The sequence below is a fragment of the Bos indicus genome, chromosome 12, assembly GCF_029378745.1.
Source record: "Bos indicus isolate NIAB-ARS_2022 breed Sahiwal x Tharparkar chromosome 12, NIAB-ARS_B.indTharparkar_mat_pri_1.0, whole genome shotgun sequence".
NCBI classification, from domain to species: Eukaryota; Metazoa; Chordata; class Mammalia; order Artiodactyla; family Bovidae; genus Bos; species Bos indicus.
In genome coordinates, this window is record NC_091771.1 from 25,871,968 (window position 1) to 25,892,942 (window position 20,975).

The following is a 20,975-nucleotide window of genomic DNA, read 5'->3' on the forward strand; positions in this document are numbered from 1 at the left end:
AAATAGGAAAAGGAGTACGTCAAGGCTGTATATTGTCACCCTGCTTATTTAACTTCTATGCAGAGTACATCATGAGAAATGCTGGGCTGGAGGAAGCACAAGCTGGAATCAAGATTGCTGGGAGAAATATCAATAACCTCAGATATGCAGATGACACCACCCTTATGGCAGAAAGTGAAGAAGAACTAAAGAGCTTCTTGATGAAAGTGAAAGAGGAGAGGGAAAAAGTTGGCTTAAAGCTCAACATTCAGAAAACGAAGATCATGGCATCTGGTCCCATCACTTTTTGGGAAATAGATGGGGAAACAGTGACAGAGTTTATTTTCTTGGGCTCCAAAATTACCACAGATGGTGACTGCAGCCATGAAATTAAAAGACACTTACTCCTTGGAAGGAAAGTTATGACCAACCTAGACAGCATATTAAAAAGCAGAGACATTACTTTGTCAAAAAAGGTCAGTCTAGTCAAGGCTATGGCTGACTATTCCAGTAGTCATGTATGGATGTACTATTCCAGTGGTCATGTATGGATGTGAGAGTTGGATTATAAAGAAAGCTGAGCGCCGAAGAATTGATGCTTTTGAACTGTGGTGTTGGAGAAGACTCTTGAGAGTCCCTTGGACTGCAAGGAGATCCAACCAGTCCATCCTAAAGGAGATCAGTCCTGGGTGTTCACTGGAAGGACTGATGTTGAAGCTGAAACTCTAATACTTTGGCCACCTGATGCGAAGAGCTGACTCACTTGAAAAGACCCTGATGGTGGGAAAGATTGAGGGCAGGAGGAGAAGGGGACAACAGAGGATGAGATGACTGGATGGCATCACTGACTCAATGGACATGGGTTTGGGTAGACTTCGGGAGTTGGTGATGGACAGGGAGGTCGGGTGTGCTGCGGTTCATGGAGTCACAACAAGTCGGACACAAGTGAGTGACTGAACTGAAGTGATACCTTGAAATGAATGAACTGTTAAGTAAACAGCAGCAATTAAGTACATGAAATTGTATTAATATGAATGCTTTAAATGAAATGGTTGAAAGATATGATTCCTGCCCTCAACTTATTTTTTTATCTCAGAATATAAAATACCTAAAATGAAAACATTTTCTGATAACTTCATAAGGTGAGCTACTACCAAGTACAAAATATTGATCCCATTCAAAGAAGTAAGTTAGGCTTTTTTATGCTTCCATGTCTTGGAAATTTCTGTTCTTAACTCTGCTGCTTCTGATAAATTCCTAACCTTCTCTCAAGTCAGTTCATAAGTAACTATTTCAGTGAAGCTGATTCCAACCCACTATCCCCAGAGTTATCCATCTTCCTTCCTTTCCTTTATGAAGTACCACTTCCCTCTATGAGAATAGCTTATTTCTTTCCATTATACGAGGATTTTTCAACCTTGGTACTACTGATGTTTTCGGCTGGATTTTGTTGTCCTTTTGATGAACTGTCTGGTGAACGGTTGGGTATTTTAGCAGCAGTCTTAGTTTCTACCCTTTAAACAGCAGGAACACAGGCTGACTTTCATCCCTGCTGAGAATCACTACACTAAACTAAGTGCTGTGAGGAGGTAGAAACTGTGTCTCAGCCTCTGAACCTTGTACGTCGTGCATGCATGGCACGTGGAAGATACCTGATAAATGCTCTCAAATGAATGAAGCTACCATCTTGAGTCAGTTTAAAGCCTTCCATCTAAAGCTTCAACATAAAAACAGGGGAGTTGTTAAAACCTTGGTTGTCATGAAAATGTTCTTATATGAAAACTTTAAAACGCATTTTATAAACATATTTTATAAGACAGCATTTAAATAATCCATTTTAGTTCTTTTAAGAGACTATAAAACCATGAGGTAAAGATGAGATTATATTAAAATGTGCACTGGCATCAAAAAGAGCTGAAAGATGATTCCATGTATGTCTTTCTCTCACTCATACAAAAGTTACATCATTAATTTTTCAATAAATTATTTTAATAATAATCAGATCATCTATTTCATTCAGGTATGAAGATTTAATTAATAATACACCAACTAAAATGAACTTATCAATGAACAATTATAAGATGTCTGCTAGAGACAATATGGTACAAACAATCGAGACCACTAGGTTAAAAACTCAAATAATCTTTTCCGACTAAGTGTAAAGTCTTCAAAAAATTGAAGTAAAAAAAAATGAAGTCAGATAATTTGAAGTTCCTGTCTCAACAACCGTATATAGCTGCATTAGTATTCTTTAAATTCTCAGTGCTTTTCTTGTTTCTTGAATATTGCAAGTAGCACTTTACAGTAGTCATGCATATACCATCAAAACTAATTTAATTCCAGATTTATTACAGAGCTGCTTTTTCTTCATCAAGGTCATATCATGATGGCTTCACAAGCTTGGATAAACCAGGTGCTAAGTGGACACATCTCTGAGGAACCTAAGGATGTTCTCATTTGCAGTTCTCAGCATATCTTATTATTTATTGCCAAAGAAATGACTGATTAACTTTGTCATCTTTGCTCCAAGTTTTTTTTTTTCCTCTGGCTAAAGCAGCCTGCCGTCCTCTGCGATGACTGATAAGACCTATTTAGGATGATGTCTTTGATCACAGACTTGGGGGACTCTGAGATCTTAAGCTTTGATGAAACATTGTTCCACTATAATTTCATGGAAGGGAAAGAGAGTCCAAAATGATAATTGACAGTCAACAAGACAACCAAACTTATTAAGATTTTAACTATTTTTTTGACAGCATAAACTTTCAGTGCCAGAATCTGTCTAGTTTAGGTTTTATTTTAATATACAAGCAATACATAGAACACTCCTATTTCAATCACTTGCTTATTAGCTAATTTGCCCTAAAGAAGAAAGTCCAGCAGATCAAAAGATGAATTTATAGTTTAAAATATTTTCACTATATTCTTCCATTGCTATGGTCTGCAAAATTCCTTATAATCAATTAAATTTGCACTTGAATGAGATTTTGGTATTAGAAAATACTGAAATAGCACATTGAGTACATATGAAATTAGAATATTAAACACCAGGAAAAAAATTACATGCCTCTAGGTTTTTATTAATCACATTCCAACACCAGAGGCTGAAAGTATATCAAATCACACCAAATCTTTTGCACATGACAACCTCATAAATTATTCAACTCATTAGTATTACTAAGAAGCATGAAAAACTCCATCAGTGCTAAGGAGGTTTTCCAACTGAAAAAGGTCAACCAAAAGTTTCAATAATGAAATGCAAGAAAACACTTTTCAATGTAAATATGAAATAATTCTCTTTTATGTCTCTTTGAAAATATATTCAATTCTGATTATTTGTTCATTTAAAAGAAAGTATTGCTAACACATTTTATTGCTAATGTATTTGTTTTGTGGCTCCAAATGAATTACCTAAAAATAATGTCATGAAATTTAAATTGCAGCTGTTTCTGCCCAGCACACGAAAGTTTAAGTATAATTTAATCTAAAATGTTTGAATTGAAGGAAAAGTCTACTGATTCAAAACATATTTATTAAAACATTAACTCTGCAAATTCAGTTTCACTTCTGTTATATTGATATAGGCTCACATTCTTGAAACATAGTGTACTACACGAACAGAGAGACATGACCAGTGATCAATCTCAGGGACTGCTTTGATGGCCATGTAAATAAATATTCTCTATTTAAATAATTTTAGGTTATTCTTTCAGCTTGTACAACTTGGTTAACATTCTGAAAACTTAGATCACTGATTCAAATACTTCTAGCCATACTTAACATTCCAGTCATAAAATATCCTGTTGTTCCTAAAACAATTTTGTTGCCACAATGTAGATGAACAGAAAAAAAAAAAAAAAACAAAACTGACTATAGATTAAAGCTGACTTTCTCTGTGCATTTAATGTTTAACTTTCAAGACAGAATTTGAAATACTGCAATTATTTAATACAGAAGAAGAAATAATTGAATTTCAGTTTGTTCTAGAAGCTCTCTCAAAATTTGTAGGTTTGTGCTATATTTATACCCTTCATCTACATCTACACAAACCAAAACATTAAATCATTTGGATGTTAGTCTACACACTGCCAGACTTTAAGGTACTTAAAACACATTTAAATGTTTAATGGCAGGCAGAGTGGCCAGATGATGGCCTGAGTTTTGTTAGCTTTTATGAATGTTCTGGGAAAATGTGAATACAAAAGCTTCCTTTAAAATATACAAAATATGTTTTCAATTAAGTCTTTCAACATCTATTTTCATTGAATGAAGTGCTTTGTAATAATTACTGACATTTACTTCCTATTTCTTCTGAAGAAATACTTTATACATAGGTTAGAAGGCACAAAAGTGTTTGGGAGAAGATACAGGACTATGTTCCTGGCCATCTGTAATTCCTCTTTCTACTTCTAGGTACAGATCACTCCAGGGAGCACTTTTCACTCACCTCTTCACATCCTCCATACTTCACCTTACTCCCCTACCCTCTACCCACTTCCTAAAGTCCTCCGATGTGAAGTTGAAGAGGAGTCTTCTAGAACTGTTTCTGGAAGTAGAATCGTTTGAGTTCTTTTTTGTCTTCTACTACCCATCCTAGGGGCTTCCCAGGTGGCTCAGCGGTAAAAGAGTCTCCCTGCAATGCAGGAGATGCAGGAACCATGGGTTCAATCCCTGGGTTGGGAAGATCCCATGGGTTCAATGCCTGGAGAAATCCATGGACAGAGAGCCTGGCGGGCTACAGTCCATGGGATCACAAAGAGTTGGACACGACTGAGGCGACTGACCACAGAACAGCACACTCTACCTTACCTCCAGGAGTGACTACAAAGTAGACCTGGTATGGGCACCATGTAGATGTCCTGAATGCTTCATGGCATACATGTGGATGCATAACATAAAAACATACCCTACCTTCCTTTTATCAAAGAATCCAACTCAGGAGGGATAATAGGTTCAGAATATTTCCAATGATCTACTATTCAAAATTCATAAACACCTGTCATGCTGTGCTAAGTCGCTTCAGTTGTGTCTGACTCTCTGTGACCCCATGGACTGTGTAGCTCACCATGCTCCTCTGTCCATGGGACTCTCCAGGCAAGAACACTGGAGTAGGTTGCCAGGCCCTGCTCCAGGAGATTTCCTGTCCCAGGGATCGAACCTGCATCTCTAATGTCTCCTGCATTGGCCAGGAAGTTCTTTACCACTAGCACCACCTGGGAAGCCCTCATAAATCACTATATATTTTAAGACACATTTATACTACACAGATGTTTACTATCACCTATATCTTTCATCTACTTAAAAATCAGAATTTTATATTTTATTTTAGATTCATTAATAGTGGTTACTGTATTACTAAAATACATGACAATCTTAAAAAGGTGTTAATAAAAAAAAGTTTATTTCTGATAAGGATTGACACTGGTTTAGCAAAACAGACATTTTACAAATTGAACATACACAATAAGGCATCCATTTTTATAGAGAAGGAAAATAAATATTTTTCTAACAAACCCTTTATACAAGCAACCTGTAGAATGACAAATGTGGTATAATGTGAATCCTATACAAATGTGGTATTGGCAACTCAGTGTCACTAATAATATCACGCCAGCTCAACCTCTATTACATATTGTTTTAAAGACCTATATATAGAAAACTATAAAACACTGGTGAAAGAAATCAAAGAGGACACTAACAGATGGAGAAATATGCCATGTTCATGGATTGGAAGAATCAATATACTGAAAATGAGTATACTACCCAAAGCAATTGATAGATTCAATGCAATCCCTATCAAGCTACCAATGGTATTCTTCACAGAGCTAGAACAAATAATTTCACAATTTGTATGGAAATACAAAAAACCTCGAATAGCCAAAGCTATCTTGAGAAAGAAGAATGGAACTGGAGGAATCAACCTACCTGACTTCAGGCTCTACTATAAAGCCACAGTCATCAAGACAGTATGATACTGGCACAAAGACAGAAATATAGATCAATGGAACAAAACAGAAAGCCCAGAGATAAATCCACACACATATGGACACCTTATCTTTGACAAAGGAGGCAAGAATATACAATGGATTAAAGACAATCTCTTTAACAAGTGGTGCTGGGAAATCTGGTCAACCACTTGTAAAAGAAAGGTTCGATGCATGATACTGGATGCTTGGGGCTGGTGCACTGGGACAACCCAGAGGGATGGTATGGGGAGGGAGGAGGGAGGAGGGTTCAGGATGGGGAACACATGTATACCTGTGGCAGATTCATTTTGATATTTGGCAAAACTAATACAATTATGTAAAGTTTAAAAATAAAATAAAATTAATTAAAAAAAAAAAGAATGAAACTAGAACACTTTCTAACACCATACACAAAAATAAACTCAAAATGGATTAAAGATCTCAACGTAAGACCAGAAACTATAAAACTCCTAGAGGAGAACATAGGCAAAACACTCTCTGACATACATCACAGCAGGATCCTCTATGACCCACCTCCCAGAATATTGGAAATAAAAGCAAAAATAAACAAATGGGACCTAATTAAACTTAAAAGCTTCTGCACATCAAAGGAAACTATTAGCGAGGTAAAAAGGCAGCCTTCAGAATGGGAGAAAATAATAGCAAATGAAGCAACTGACAAACAACTAATCTCAAAAATATACAAGCAACTCCTACAGCTCAACTCCAGAAAAATAAATGACCCAATCAAAAAATGGGCCAAAGAACTAAATAGACATTTCTCTAAAGAAGACATACAGATGGATAACAAACACATGAAAAGATGCTCAACATCACTCATTATCAGAGAAATGCAAATCAAAACCACTATGAGGTACCATTTCACACCAGTCAGAATGGCTGCCATCCAAAAGTCTACAAGCAATAAATGCTGGAGAGGGTGTGGAGAAAAGGGAACCCTCTTACACTGTTGGTGGGAATGCAAACTAGTACAGCCACTATGGAGAACAGTGTGGAGATTCCTTAAAAAACTGGAAATAGAACTGCCTTATGATCCAGCAATCCCACTGCTGGGCATACACACTGAGGAAACCAGAAGGGAAAGAGACACGTGTACCCCAATGTTCATCGCAGCACTGTTTATAATAGCCAGGACATGGAAGCAACCTAGATATCCATCAGCAGATGAATGGATAAGAAAGCTGTGGTATATATACACAATGGAGTATTACTCAGCCATTAAAAAGAAAACATTTGAATCAGTTCTAATGAGGTGGATGAAACTGGAGCCTATTATACAGAGTGGAGTAAGCCAGAAAGAAAAACACCAATACAGTATACTAACGCATATATATGGAATTTAGAAAGATGGTAACAATAACCCTGTGTATGAGACAGCAAAAGAGACACTGATGTACAGAACAGGCTTATGGACTCTGTTGGAGAGGGAGAGGGTGGAATGATTTGGGAGAATGGCATTGAAACATGTATAATATCATGTATGAAACGAGTTGCCAGTCCAGGTTCGATGCACGATACTGGATGCTTGGGGCTGGTGCACTGGGACGACCCAGAGGGATGGTATGGGGAGGGAGGTGGGAGGAGGGTTCAGGATGGGGAACACATGTATACCTGTGGCGGATCCATTTCGATATTTGGCAAAACTAATACAATACTGTAAAGTTTAAAAATAAAATAAAATTAAAAAAAATACATATTGTTTTCAGATGTTTCTAATTTCAAATGAGATGAATTCAACATGAATTGATGAAAATGCCTAAATGGATGTATATAAAATAAAGTTTTAAAAATTTTAAATTCATATTATAAAGCATGCAGTTTTAAGTAGATATTTTTAAGAATTTCTTTTGTAGGACATAAAGGTAACAACTCATTTTAAGTTGCTGTTAATTCTTTAGGTATCAGAATCCTTAGGTGATTTTTTTTTTTTGAGTTGATTAAAGAAATCACCTGCAGTACAAGTCAACTATAATATATATATATTATATATATATATATATATATATATATATGTTTTAGCACTGTCTCTCTTGTAGTTACTTTTACTGTATAGTATTATTTTAGGTATAATAGTTTTTGGGCTTCCCTGGTGGCTCAGACTATAAAGAATCTGCCTGCAGTGCAGAAGACTGGGGCTCAGTCTCTGGGTCAGGAAGGTCCCCTGGAGAAGGGAATGGCTACCCACTCCAGTATTCTTGCCTGGAGAATTCCATGGACAGAGGAGCCTGGAATCCTCACATATTTATTTTTGTTGTGATCCTCAGTAAACTATATCAATTCACAGACTATTTATACAGTAAATTTTCAAAGCTGTGTACATTTTCTATTAAGATTACATATTTTCTCTATTTAATCTATCAGAACATGAATTGCATCCTCTGCTACATATTATTAAGGTAAATTTTAAAACACATGGCTCACTATTGTGTGTTGGTGTTGTTTTGTCACTATGTAAAGTTCAACTCTTTTGTGACCCCACAGACTGTAGCCCACCAGGCTTCTCTGGCCATGGGATTTTCCAGGCAAGAGTACCGGAGTGAGTTGACATCTCCCACTCCAGGGGATGTTCTGAACCAGGGATAGAATCCTCGTCTTTACCACTGAGCCACCTGGGAAGCCCCATGGCTCACTTATTACTCTCAAATAAATTAAAAAAAAATAACAAAAATCAAGTGACTGTGAGAATAAAAATAGTTAATAACAAAAATATATGGACAGTATTCAATTACAGTATTTTCCAAGGGTATGTGGTTTATAAAACTGTGACATGATCAATCAAACTTAAATTTCTTAGACTATTTAAAATTAGGTGCACAGACAGAATAGCCCTATGTACACTTTTTGGTGGACAGAAATCTAAAGTATTTAGATTTTTTAAATTAAATTTATTAATTTTAATTTTTATTAAATTACAAAAAATTTTGTAATTTAAAAAAATTGTATTTTTATTAAATTTTTATTTAATTACAAAAGCAGCATTTTTATTAAATTACAAAAAATATTTTGATATTTACTATTTTATTGCACATTTTATAAAGGACAATTTAGGATGCAAGTCTACTGTAGTGTGATAGCTCATGCTATCTTTAATATAGGATGGTATTTATCAAACTTTATTTGCAGTTGGAGGATTGTGAACTTACATGGGCATATGGAGGCATTATTTATTTTATTAGACTGAAAATGATAGAATAGAATAGGGTTAAAATAGAGAATGCCATATAGTGAGATTATTAATAAGATATTTAAATACTCAAGTATGTGCAGGTATATGTGTATATACATAACAGTATACATGTTTGTATATATTTTTCATGTATACTCACACAGTGTACATATGTACACATACCCACACAAATTATACATAAAAATATATAAATTTGAATACACAGTTACAATAGTAAATTTTTTAAGTGAAAAAAATCTGAAAGACCAAAGTTTGAAACATGCTGAAAAGGAAAATGACTCTACTCTTGTTTTAGGCTCTGTGAGAAGGTGGGGGGTAATAACCAATTATGTAAAGTCTTCCTAATCTATTACAAAGAAGCTGAAGAGTCTAACGTACATCAAGTGGGAGAAATACTGGGTTAACTAAGTGTAACCTAAATGATGCTGCACAATAAAGTAGAATGTAACATTTTTGACTTACGACATGGAGAACCTGAAAAGGTGCTGAAAGAAAAAAGAACTATCAACCACAGAGAGTCACCTCACATGGAGGAGCATTCCAGTGTAAGAGGCACCGGTACTCACCGTACTCTATCGCAGCTTTGAGCAACGCTTCAGCATGAGTGGAGCCAAAGGCATTACGGACAAACCGTCTCCTTCGACGAAGATCATCTTCCCAGTAATCCAAACGCCAAAAATCATGCAATTGGCTAAGAATGGGAACATGAAAAATAAGAATGATTATTAATAATGATGTATAACTGGAAATACACTTTTTTAAGTTATATGAATTAACAGACTGTTTACACAAAAAAATTTAAAAGCTTTGCACACTTTCTTTTTATTAGGATTAAATATTATCTGGAGACCTGGGTTCAGTCTCTGGGTTGGGAAGATCCCCTGGAGAAGCAAAAGGTTATCCACTCCAGTATTCTGGCCTGGAGAGTTCCATGGACTGTATAGTCCATGGGGCTGCAAGGAGTCGGACATGACTGAGCAACTTTCACACATTCAACCCCTCAAGAACGTGAATGGCATTATATATTATATATTATGGTAAATCTAACTCTTAATAACGAATACAATTAAATCTTTATTTCTTTAGTCTCATTGGAAAATTAAGGTAACTTTTGAGATATTTCTGTTTTACAACTGCATTTGTATACTTATGTTTTCTCTGCAAATGAACAAACTTAAAACAGTAACATTCTCATATTTTAGGCATTATAACATTCAGGTCTGCTTTCCATACAATGTTCCTTCTTTTACTAAAAACATTAATCACTGGGAGTTTAGAACAAATGCAGCATCAAATTACAAGTATTAATGGCATAGTTTGCATTCTTTTACACTGTTTTTAACAAGGCTTGTAAATCACAGGATAGACCTCACTACAAATAGTTTGCAATTTAATGACCATGGTTTCTTAGTAACTGAATTAAGAACTATAAAATATTGCCCACTTGGATTTGGTGGAACAATGATTAAAATAATGTGCTGAAATATTCATTGAAATAATTCCCTACTGCCCACAGCAACCTAAGAAAAATGCAATTTTATCCATTATTAATAATACTGAATTAGAGCTGCAAAAAATTCCAGTATGTGGTAATTGTCTTGGTAAATTATTATTCTAACGCTCACAGAGTCCTTGGATGATTTTACAGCTTTCAGCTAATATAAACCATTAACAATCATGGCCATCATTGGGTAACACTGTCTAAACTATGTTACACTTTAAACCAATATTAAAAATCTACGTGATATTAGAGAAAACAACTGAAATATATTTGTTGTATATTGATGGAACATTTTACGATATCACTTTTAAGTTCAATTTAGTTTTGTAAACATTAGTGATAAATGCTGCTGCTTGAAAAGTCTGTTTCTCTCTGTATAATACTTGGAGACATATACTCAAAAGATAATATCAACATTCTGACTTTCCTGAGCATCACCACTCATAAAAACATATAAAATGCTTTCACAGAAGGTTCAGTTTCAGTTTTTACTTTGATATTTTATTATACGAGAACACTGTGCTTGATTAAGGCAGAAACCATACAATTTGCTCATCATTATCTCTCTAGCACAATGTCTGGCACATACTATGATTTTAATAAGCATTCAATGAATTAATTTAAAACAATTTTTGTTACTTTGAAAATCTGCAGAAAATCATATTCATTGAGAACAAAAATTTTACATTTTATGGCTATTTGATTTTTTCTATAACTTAATTGTAAAAGGACATATCAATATAAGGGATACATAAAAACATTAAAATTATAATCATTTAAAGTGTATTTTAATATACTTGTTTTTCTAAACATATTATTTTTCTGTCACAATAAGGATTACCTGTTGATTAATTATTACAAATAGTGTACCTCTGTCATTAATTTAAAACAGGATAATTTCTTTCCCTACAAACGCAAATTAATTCTAATAGTTTGAGGAAGACCACTTGCTATACTGATTTTCCTTAAAAGTATGTTAAATTTAAGTAACCAATTTGACGTGCAGAAACCTGATATCTGATGTTTTCGCCAGTTTCTAACCACAGACATACTTTCCTCTATTCGTGCAATTAAATGTAACTTAAAAATAAATTGGATGATACAAAACAAAAATAACAAAATTCTGAATGGAGCATGGAAGGCAGACAGGTTAAGGACCACAGGGCCTGAGAACAACAAAGTGGTGAGTTCCTCCCTGGTTTATTTTTTTTGTCTCAGATACCCTAGATTTAGAGGCAAAGAAGCTAGCAATCCAGACAGGACAACAGGTACAGAAACAAAAAAAAAAAAAAAAAAAGGAAAAGCCCCATAAAAGCATGTTTCTCTAGCAGAAAGATGAAGAAAAGGGCATCCAGGAAGACAGGAAACTTGATGACAATTGCTGTACTCCAACCAAACACCATAGAGAAGCTATGTTCCCCACAGACACACACTAGCAGAGGATGAGTAGAGAATGTAGATCTGAAACCTCATGATGGTCTAATGGGGTGCCCTCACATCCACACTGGGGTGGTGATATCAGAGAAAGTGAAAGAAGGAGCCAGGACTCTCATCTCTGCTGGTTGCTGACCAGGTGCCCCACCCTCAAGGGGTCAGTGGAGAACACGTGGAGAGCCTGCATTTCCTTCCCCTATGGACAGAATGAGGCATCCTTCTCCCTTTCCTATGGGATGGTATTGGAAGGAGGCACAGTAGAGTCAGGACTTCTACTACTAACGGAAAGCAATGAGGCTACCCCCCCAATAGTGGACAGCATGTGGGGAGCTGGAACTCCCACCCCTGGCAAGCAGTAATAAAGAGTTGCCCACTCCCTCGATGTCAGTGGAGGGGAAGTGAGGAACCTAGATTGCTATCTCCACCTGGTGGTGAAGAGGCTGTTCTCCCCACCTGCCCTGGTGGAGCGATGTAAGAGAAAGTCATCTAAAATAGAAGAGTTAAATGAGATAAAAATATCTCAGAAAATAATAACTTAAAACATGTTTCAATTTCAAATTACTTGTTATACCATGAATCTGGAAGATCTCAAATGGAATGTAAAAAAATCATCAATAGATGCCAATGCTGAGATGATAAGGATATTAGAATTTCCTGACAAGGATTTTAAACCAGCCATGATGAAAAAGGCTAGGCTTCAGTGAGCAATTAGGAACATACTTGAAAGAAAAAAACAGGGAAAGACTCAGCAAACAGTTCCAGCAAAATAAATAAATAAATAAAACAGATGATATAAAGAGGTACCAAATGGAAATTTAAGAACTATTAAATATAGTGAAAAAAATAAAAACCTTAGTAGATGGGTTTAACAGAAGAATGAAGGGGACAGAAGAAAAAAAATATTTAGTTAACCAGAGGATAGAACAATAGAAATTAACCAATCTGAATAGTAGAGAGTAAACAGACTGAAAAAAATTGAACAGCGCCTCAGAGATTTATGGATTACAACATCTAACATTTGGGTTATTGGAGTCCTGGAAGGAGATGAGAAAGAAAGCAGGACTAAAATAGAGTCTGAAGAAATAATGGCTCAGTACTTCCCAAATTTGAAAAAAAGAAAAACATAAATGTGCATAGATTTATGAAGCTGAGTGAACATAAGAAACACACAGAAGCACAGTAAACCCAAAGAAATATTTGCTAAGACATGCTATAATTAAAGTTCTGAAAAATAAGGACATAGGAAAATGTAAAAGGCAGCCGGAGAAAAATGACATCTCTTCCATAGAGGTAAAGCAATTAGAATGACAGCATATTTCACATTCAAAGCTATGGTGGTCAGGGGAAGTGTAAAATTTTTGCTATGTGCTAAAAGCAATGTCAACCCAGAATCCTACAAACAGTGAAAATATGCTTTAGGAATAAAGAAGAAATGAAAATATTTTCAGACAATGAAAAAGAATTTGTCAGTCTCAGAACTAGTCTAAAACAATGGCTAATGGCAATCATAAACACAGGGAATCAAAAACAGGCTTTACTTTTCCTCAAGTGTTCTCAAAATTGAGAACACAATTTTGCTTTTGAAGCAAAAATTACAACACTGCCTCATGTGGCAGTTGTGCCTGAATTGTGTACAGAGGTAATGTTTAAAACAAATATAAATGAGTGAGGGTAAAGTGATGTAAGGGTTTCACTGATGGTTCAGCTGGTAAAGAACCTGCCTCCCAAAGCAGGAGACACAAAGAACGTGAGTTTCACCCCGAATCACGAAGATCTCCTGAAGGAAATGGCAACCAACTCCAGTATTCTTGACTGGAGAATTTCACAGACAGAGGAGCCTGGTGAGCTACAGATCATGGGGTTGCAAAGAGTATGATATAACTGAGTGCACACACACACACACACACACACACACACACAGGTAAAAATTTCTATACTTCACTTGGATTTGTAAAATGACACCACAAGTAGACTGTGATGAGCTATGTAGATAGAATGTAATAATTAGAGCAACCTGATTATTGAGCTATGGATGGAGGTTCATGACATTATACAGGTGACAGGGATTAAGACCATCCCCAAGAAAAAGAAATGCAAAAAAGCAAAATGGCTGTCTGAGGAGGCCTTACAAACAGCTGTGAAAAGAAGAAAAGTGAAAAGCAAAGGAGAAAAGGAAAGATATACTCATTTGAATGCAGAGTTCCAAAGAATAGCAAGGAGAGATAAGAAAGCCTTCCTCAGTGATCAATGCAAAGAAATAGAGGAAAACAATAGAATGGGAAAGACTAGAGAGCTCTTTAAGAAAATTCGAGATACCAAGGGAACATTTCATGCAAAGATGGGCTCGATAAAGGAGGGAAATGGTATGGACCTAACAGACGCAGAAGATATTAAGAAGAGGTGGCAAGAATACACAGAAGAACTGTACCAAAAAGTTCTTCATGATCCAGATAATCACGATGGTGTGATCACTCACCTAGAGCCAGACATCCTGGAATGTGAAGTCAACTGGGCCTTAGGAAGCACCACTATGAACAAAGCTAGTGGAGGTGATGGAATTCCAGTTGAGCTATTTCAAATCCTGAAAGATGATGCTGTGAAAGTGCTGCACTCAACATGCCAGCAAATGTGGAAAACTCAGCAGTGGCCACAGGACTGGAAAAGGTCAGTTTTCATCCCATTCCCAAAGAAAGGCAATGCCAAAGAATGTTCAAACTACCACACAATTGCACTCATCTCACACTCTAGTAAAGTAACGCTCAAAATTCTCCAACCCAAGCTTCAACAATATGTGAACTCTGAACTTCCAGATGTTCAAGCTGGTTTTAGAAAAGACAGAGGAATCAGAGATCAAATTGCCCACATCTGCTGGATCATCAAAAAAGCAAGAGAGTTCCAGAAAAACATTTATTCCTGTTTTATTGACTATGCCAAAGCCTTTGACTGTGTGGATCACAATAAACTGTGCAAAATTCTTAAAGAGATGGGAATACCAGACCACCTGACCTGCCTCTTGAGAAATGTGTATGCAGGTCAAGAAGCAACAGTTAGAACTGGACATGGAACAACGGATTGGTTCCAAATAGGAAAAGCAGTAGGTCAAGGCTGTATATTGTCACCCTGCTTATTTAACTTCTATGCAGAGTACATCATGAGAAATGCTGGGCTGGAGGAAGCACAAGCTGGAATCAAGACTGCCAGGAGAAATATCAATCACCTCAGATACACAAATGACACCACCCTTATGGCAGAAAGTGAAGAAGAACTAAAGAGCCTCTTGATGAAAGTGAAAGAGGAGAGGGAAAAAGTTGGCTTAAAGCTCAACATTCAGAAAACGAAGATCATGGCATCTGGTTCCACCACTTCATCATAAACAGATAGGGAAACAATGGTAACAGTGACAGACTTTATTTTCTTGGGCTCCAAAATCACTACAGACGGTGACTGCAGTCATGAAATTAAAAGATGCTTATTCCTTGGAAGGAAAGTTTTGATCAATCTAGACAGCATATTAAAAAGCAGAGACATCACTTTATCAACAGAGGTCCGTCTCATTAAGGCTATGGTTTTTCCTGTAGTCATGTATGGATGTGAGAGTTGGACTATAAAGAAAGCTGAGCGCTGAAACATTGATGCTTTGGAACTGTGGTGTTGTAGAAGACAAGAGTCTTTTGGACTGCAAAGAGATCCAACAAGTCCATCCTAAAGGAGATCAATCCTGAGTGTTCATTGGAAGGACTGAGTTGAAGCTGAAATTCAAATATTTTGGCCACCTGATATGAAGAGCTGACTCATTTGAAAAGACCCTGATGCTGGGAAAGATTGAAGATTGGAGGAGAAGGGGACAACAGAGGATGAGATGATTGAATGGCATCACCAACTCAATGTAGGTGAGTTTGAGTAGACTCTGGGTGTTGATGATGACCAGGGAGGCCTGGCGTGCTGTGGTCCATGGGGTCGCAAAGAGTTGGACACTACTGAGAGACCAACTGAACTGAACTGAATTATTGAGCAACCTAATTAGAGCAACACTAAAAAGCTATACAAAGACATATGTTAAAAATGACTATAGCTAATGAACTATCAGAAAGAGAAATTAAGAAAAACCCCATTCACAACTATGTCAAAAAGAATACCTAGGAATAAAATTAGTCAAAGAGGTGAAAGACCTGTATGATGAAAACAAAGACACTGAAGAAAGAAATTGAAGTAGAGACAAAAAAAATATTATATTCCATGCTCACAGATTGAAAGAATTGATTCTGTTGAAATGTTCCTATTATCCAAAGCAATCTACAGATTCAATGCAATCTCTATCAAAATTACAATGGTATTTTTCACAAAAATAGAACATAGAATCCTAAGATTTGTATGGAACCACAAATGGCCCAAATAGACAAAGCAATCCTGAGAGAGAGATCGCAAAGCTGGAAGTGTCATGCTTCCTGACTTCAAACTGTATTACAAAGCTATATGAACCAAGACAGTATGATATTGAGATAAAAACAGACACACAGCTTAATGAAACAGAATAGAGAGCCCAGAAATAAATCGACATATTTTTTTATCTCAGTTAATTTATGGCCAAGGAGACAATACACAATGGAAAAAAGACAGTCTCTATGAAAAATGGTGCTGGGAGAACTGAACAGCCATATGCAAAAGAAAGCTAGACCAACCTTACATGATACATGAAAATTAACTAAAAATGAGTCAAAGGCTTTAAAACGTAAGACCTGAAACCATAAAACTCTTAGAAGGAAACACAGGCAGTAAGCTCCTTGATATCTGTCTTGGCAATGAGTTTCTGAATTTGATATCAAAAGATCCCTTGCTGGCACTAGTGGTAAAGAACTTGCCTGCCAGTGTAGGAGACATAAGAGACATGGGTTTGATCCCTGGGTCAGGGAGATCCCCTGGAGAAAGACAAGGCAACCCACTCCAGTATTCTTGCCTAGAGAATCCTCACAGACAGGGGAGACTGGAGGGCTGCAGTTCATAGGGTCAGAAAGAGTTGGATACGACTGAAGTGACTTAGCACACATCGAAAGCAAAGGCAATGATAAAAACAAACAAGTGGAACTAAATCAAACTAAAAAGTTTCTGCATAGAAAAAAATCAATAAAATGAAAAGGCAGCCTACCAAATCAGAAAAAGTACTAGGGAACCATATTTCTATATCTGATGAGAGATTAATATCCAAAATGTATCATGAACTTGTAAAACAAAACAACAAAAACACCAAACAACCTGATTGAAAAATGGGCAGAGGATCTGAATAGACCATAATAATAAAAACGTTTTCATCTGTAATTTCTAAAATCTATTATCTTTTTTTTTCTTTTTTTTGAGGGAAGTGGGAATTGAGAAAATTCAGATATTTATTCTCTCATTTGTTCTTCTGGTATTTTCCCTATTTTCTGTGTGGAAATTATCTTGATATTACTGAGAGTCTGGTCTTTGATCATTTGCAGGATTTTCAATATTTGAACAGACATAAACTCTTTAAAAAACCCCAAAGTTCTGTTTCCTTTGAATCATGCTTGTTTTTCTGTTTATAATTTAAAGATAGTGTGAGTACAAGACAGGTATTGAGAGTTGTGCTTTCAACTCTGAGCAAAGAGTATCATCCATTAAAATGAATATTCACTTATTTTGTTCTCTCCTTTCTTCAATGTTTTCATTCAAAAATATATTTACTGAGTACTTATCCTGTATTAGGCAATGTTCTTGGTGTTGAAGATATATTTTAGCAGATTAATATGTATAAGATATATTCCTTTCCTTTTATTCTCACTCATGTTATTCATCCTGCTTTCCCACTGAAATTGAATATGTATTATTGACGCTTTAACTAAATCACTCCTCTATCACACCTCTTATTTAATATTTCAATAGATGCATTTAGCTATATTCTTCTGTAACATGTGAACTATTCCAGGAAAAAAGATAATAGAGACTACTCTAATTTTTAAATTTTTAATTCAAATTTTAAAATTTTAATTAAAACATAATTAACTTAAAAAAAATTAACTTTAAAACTACTCTAAGTTTTCAGTAAGTTTTAACCCTAGATGTGATTAATAATTTGCAAGCACCATCAAAAATTTTTACTCTGTGATGTACCTATTTAGGTGACTAAATTTTGAGTACTCTAAGAGATTCTTTTAATACCTTACATAAGGTCAACAAGCACTTCTCTTCTTGAAGGAGCGCTCATTTAGACTTCCTGCACTTGGAGAGCAGTCAGGTGGACACACAGCGGACCCACCGTGCCATCGCTCTCATGGTTGTGCAGGTAGTCATGCTGCACTGAAATTTCACTTGTATGTGCAAGTTTATAGCAGCTATGAGCTCATGTGTGAAAGCTCTAATGATGTCAGCTGGGAGGATGAATGTGCTATCATACGTACTATTTCCCAATATTTATATATTTTGGTCCTTATAGCTTTGTTTTGCCTTTCAAGACTGACTGTAGAAACACTGAGCATTATATATACATTTTATTCATGATTGTGATTTTACAAGTATAGTACATAATTGCCAGAAAAGAGGAGGTAAAGAGCCAGTAATTAACGAAGGGAAGATTCCCAGTTAGGTTGTATTATGATAATTAACGTCACTATCAATGTAACACTGTTCACTAATTGGAATTTGGTGTTATTTTAGCACAAACAGGGTTCAGGAAGCATCACTTTTCTCCAGGAAATTTCTGATAGTTATATTTTAGACTTATTAGAATGCACTCAATCTTCTTAAAAAGGATATCCCCCCTCCCCATCCCCGACCCCGGCCAGGAATCAATCACCTTCGTAAGCTAGGAGGAAAAATGAATTTACCTGGTGAGGCATAATTGAACAGTTAATTGGTTACTTGATATTTGATAACAAAAACTATCCAGCGGAGCAGACAAAAGAGTAAAAGGAACAAAAGAATACTTTGCTAAACATACACACAAAATACAGTCAGAATTGAATTTTGGCTTGGCTAGAGAACTGGTGGTGATCACTTGAGCTCAAGGTTTCTGGGCATGACGTAATTCTGTCAAGATCGACCAAAAACACAAATGCTAACAGACTAATAGTTAAAAATTGTTATCCTTTCCTCCTCCAAACACACTGTAGATGGCATTCCTCCATCTGTTTGGAAATAAAATGTCAGATGTGAGTCACTTCCAGACAAAAGTTTTAAGAGTCAGTGGGAATTTATTGTGTTCCCCTCCCTTTGTCGTAGCCAACAAGAAAACAAGCACTGATGTGGAGTCTCCATCATTTTCCATCCCTGAGTGCCTTCAATGTGCAAAGCTTCCCTATTGTCCCAGGCTGAACATGTAGCATGAAGGAAAAATAAACCTTAATTGTGTTGAACTGAGATTTGAAGGTCCTATGTCACTGTTATCTAACTCCAGAACTGAGTAAGCTCCTAGAATAATAATACTTACAGAAGGGCCAGTATTTACTGAGAGATTATGGTATTCCAGGTACTTTTCTAAGTATTGTGTATGCATTAAGTCATTTACTCTCCATAAATTCTGAACATTTTACAAGTGAAGAAATGGAGGTGCAGAAAGCTGAATGGAGCGCCCAAGATTAAGCAACCAGTAGGTGGCAGAAGTATCTGTCCTCACCCCAGCTGACTTCTTAGCTTACACCACACTGCCTCTAACAGTAGAGAGAGCAACCAAGAAATGAACTATCTTGAGGCTATTACTCTGAAAGTAATGTCCGACTTCTGTCGTGTCCGACTCTGTGCGACCCCATGGACTGTAGCCCACTAGGCTCCTCTGTCCATGGGATTCTCTAGGCAAGAATACTGGAGTGGGTTGCCATTCCCTTCTCCATAGATGAATATAAAGACATGATTCCTATCTTTGTGCAGTTTGTAGTCCATTTCATAATGCAAATAAATTTATAAGTTTTTTTTTTGTAAGTGTTAAAAAGGAAAGAGATGAGATAAATTCTCTTTAATAAAAATGGGGGAAACAATTTACTGTATAAGTGGATGTGCCAGTACACAAGCATGACTATGCCAATGAAACATGATAACAAAGTATGTTGGAAAAACAAATTCTGTATTTATTGGCACTTAGTCCTCCTCCGTAAGAAAAATCATCAACCTTTTATTTAACATGTCTGGTGTGCTATTGAGTTAATTCCTAGTGATCTACACTACATCAATGTTATGTGTGTGTACACACATGCACTCTAAAGTATAAATCAACATAGATAAATTTGACCTATGTCTAGCTGTTAGTACTGTTCTGACCCTCCTATGTATTACTAAGCACTTCTCCCAAAGTTTCATTTCTCTGACACTTTTACATCCTCTCTGACCTGAGGCTGTGTATTATATTTGGTGATTTAAATGACAAAGTGATTGGTGATACTTCTAAAAAATGCATCCTTCCTGTCTTTGAAAAGTGTACCCTCGCATCCTGACACTGTAAAGTCAGTATACAAAGCCAAATCCTAGACTCTGGTCCAGGGTTTTCAAGCCAGGCTAGTTTGTTCCCTCACCCTGCATTACTGAACCTGAAAAGAAAGACAGGATTCCAAATACATCACGGGGGATGCATTCCAACGTCTGTCCATGTCATTTGTTCCCATGCATACCAGTGGGGAGTAGTTACTGTGAATGATGATTTTTGAGACACTCTCTGAAACATTTTGGATTCACAGAGAGGGAGACAGTGACTGATGAATGTATGGGAATTAAACCAGGCTTCCAATTAAATTTAATGAAGCTTTAAATGAAAAAAAAAAAAAAAGTGAATACTATTAACCTGGTTGGGAAGATTACCTGGAGTAGGAAATGGCAACCTGCTTCAGTCTTCTTGCCTGGAAAATTTCATGGACAGAGGAGCCCGGTGGGCTACAGTCCATGGGGT

At 36.2% G+C, this 20,975-nt stretch overlaps 1 protein-coding gene across 6 annotated transcripts in view; it reads right to left on the bottom strand.

The window, feature by feature from the left end:
- The window catches only part of NBEA (neurobeachin), a 674,548-nt gene that overhangs the window by 247,305 nt on the left and 406,268 nt on the right, over positions 1-20,975 (bottom strand). For all 6 annotated transcript variants that reach the window (XM_070800567.1, XM_070800569.1, XM_070800566.1 and 3 more), the window contains one exon: positions 9,720-9,844. In XM_070800567.1, the coding sequence (XP_070656668.1) occupies positions 9,720-9,844 (125 nt within the window). The remainder of the gene's footprint in view (positions 1-9,719; positions 9,845-20,975) is intronic.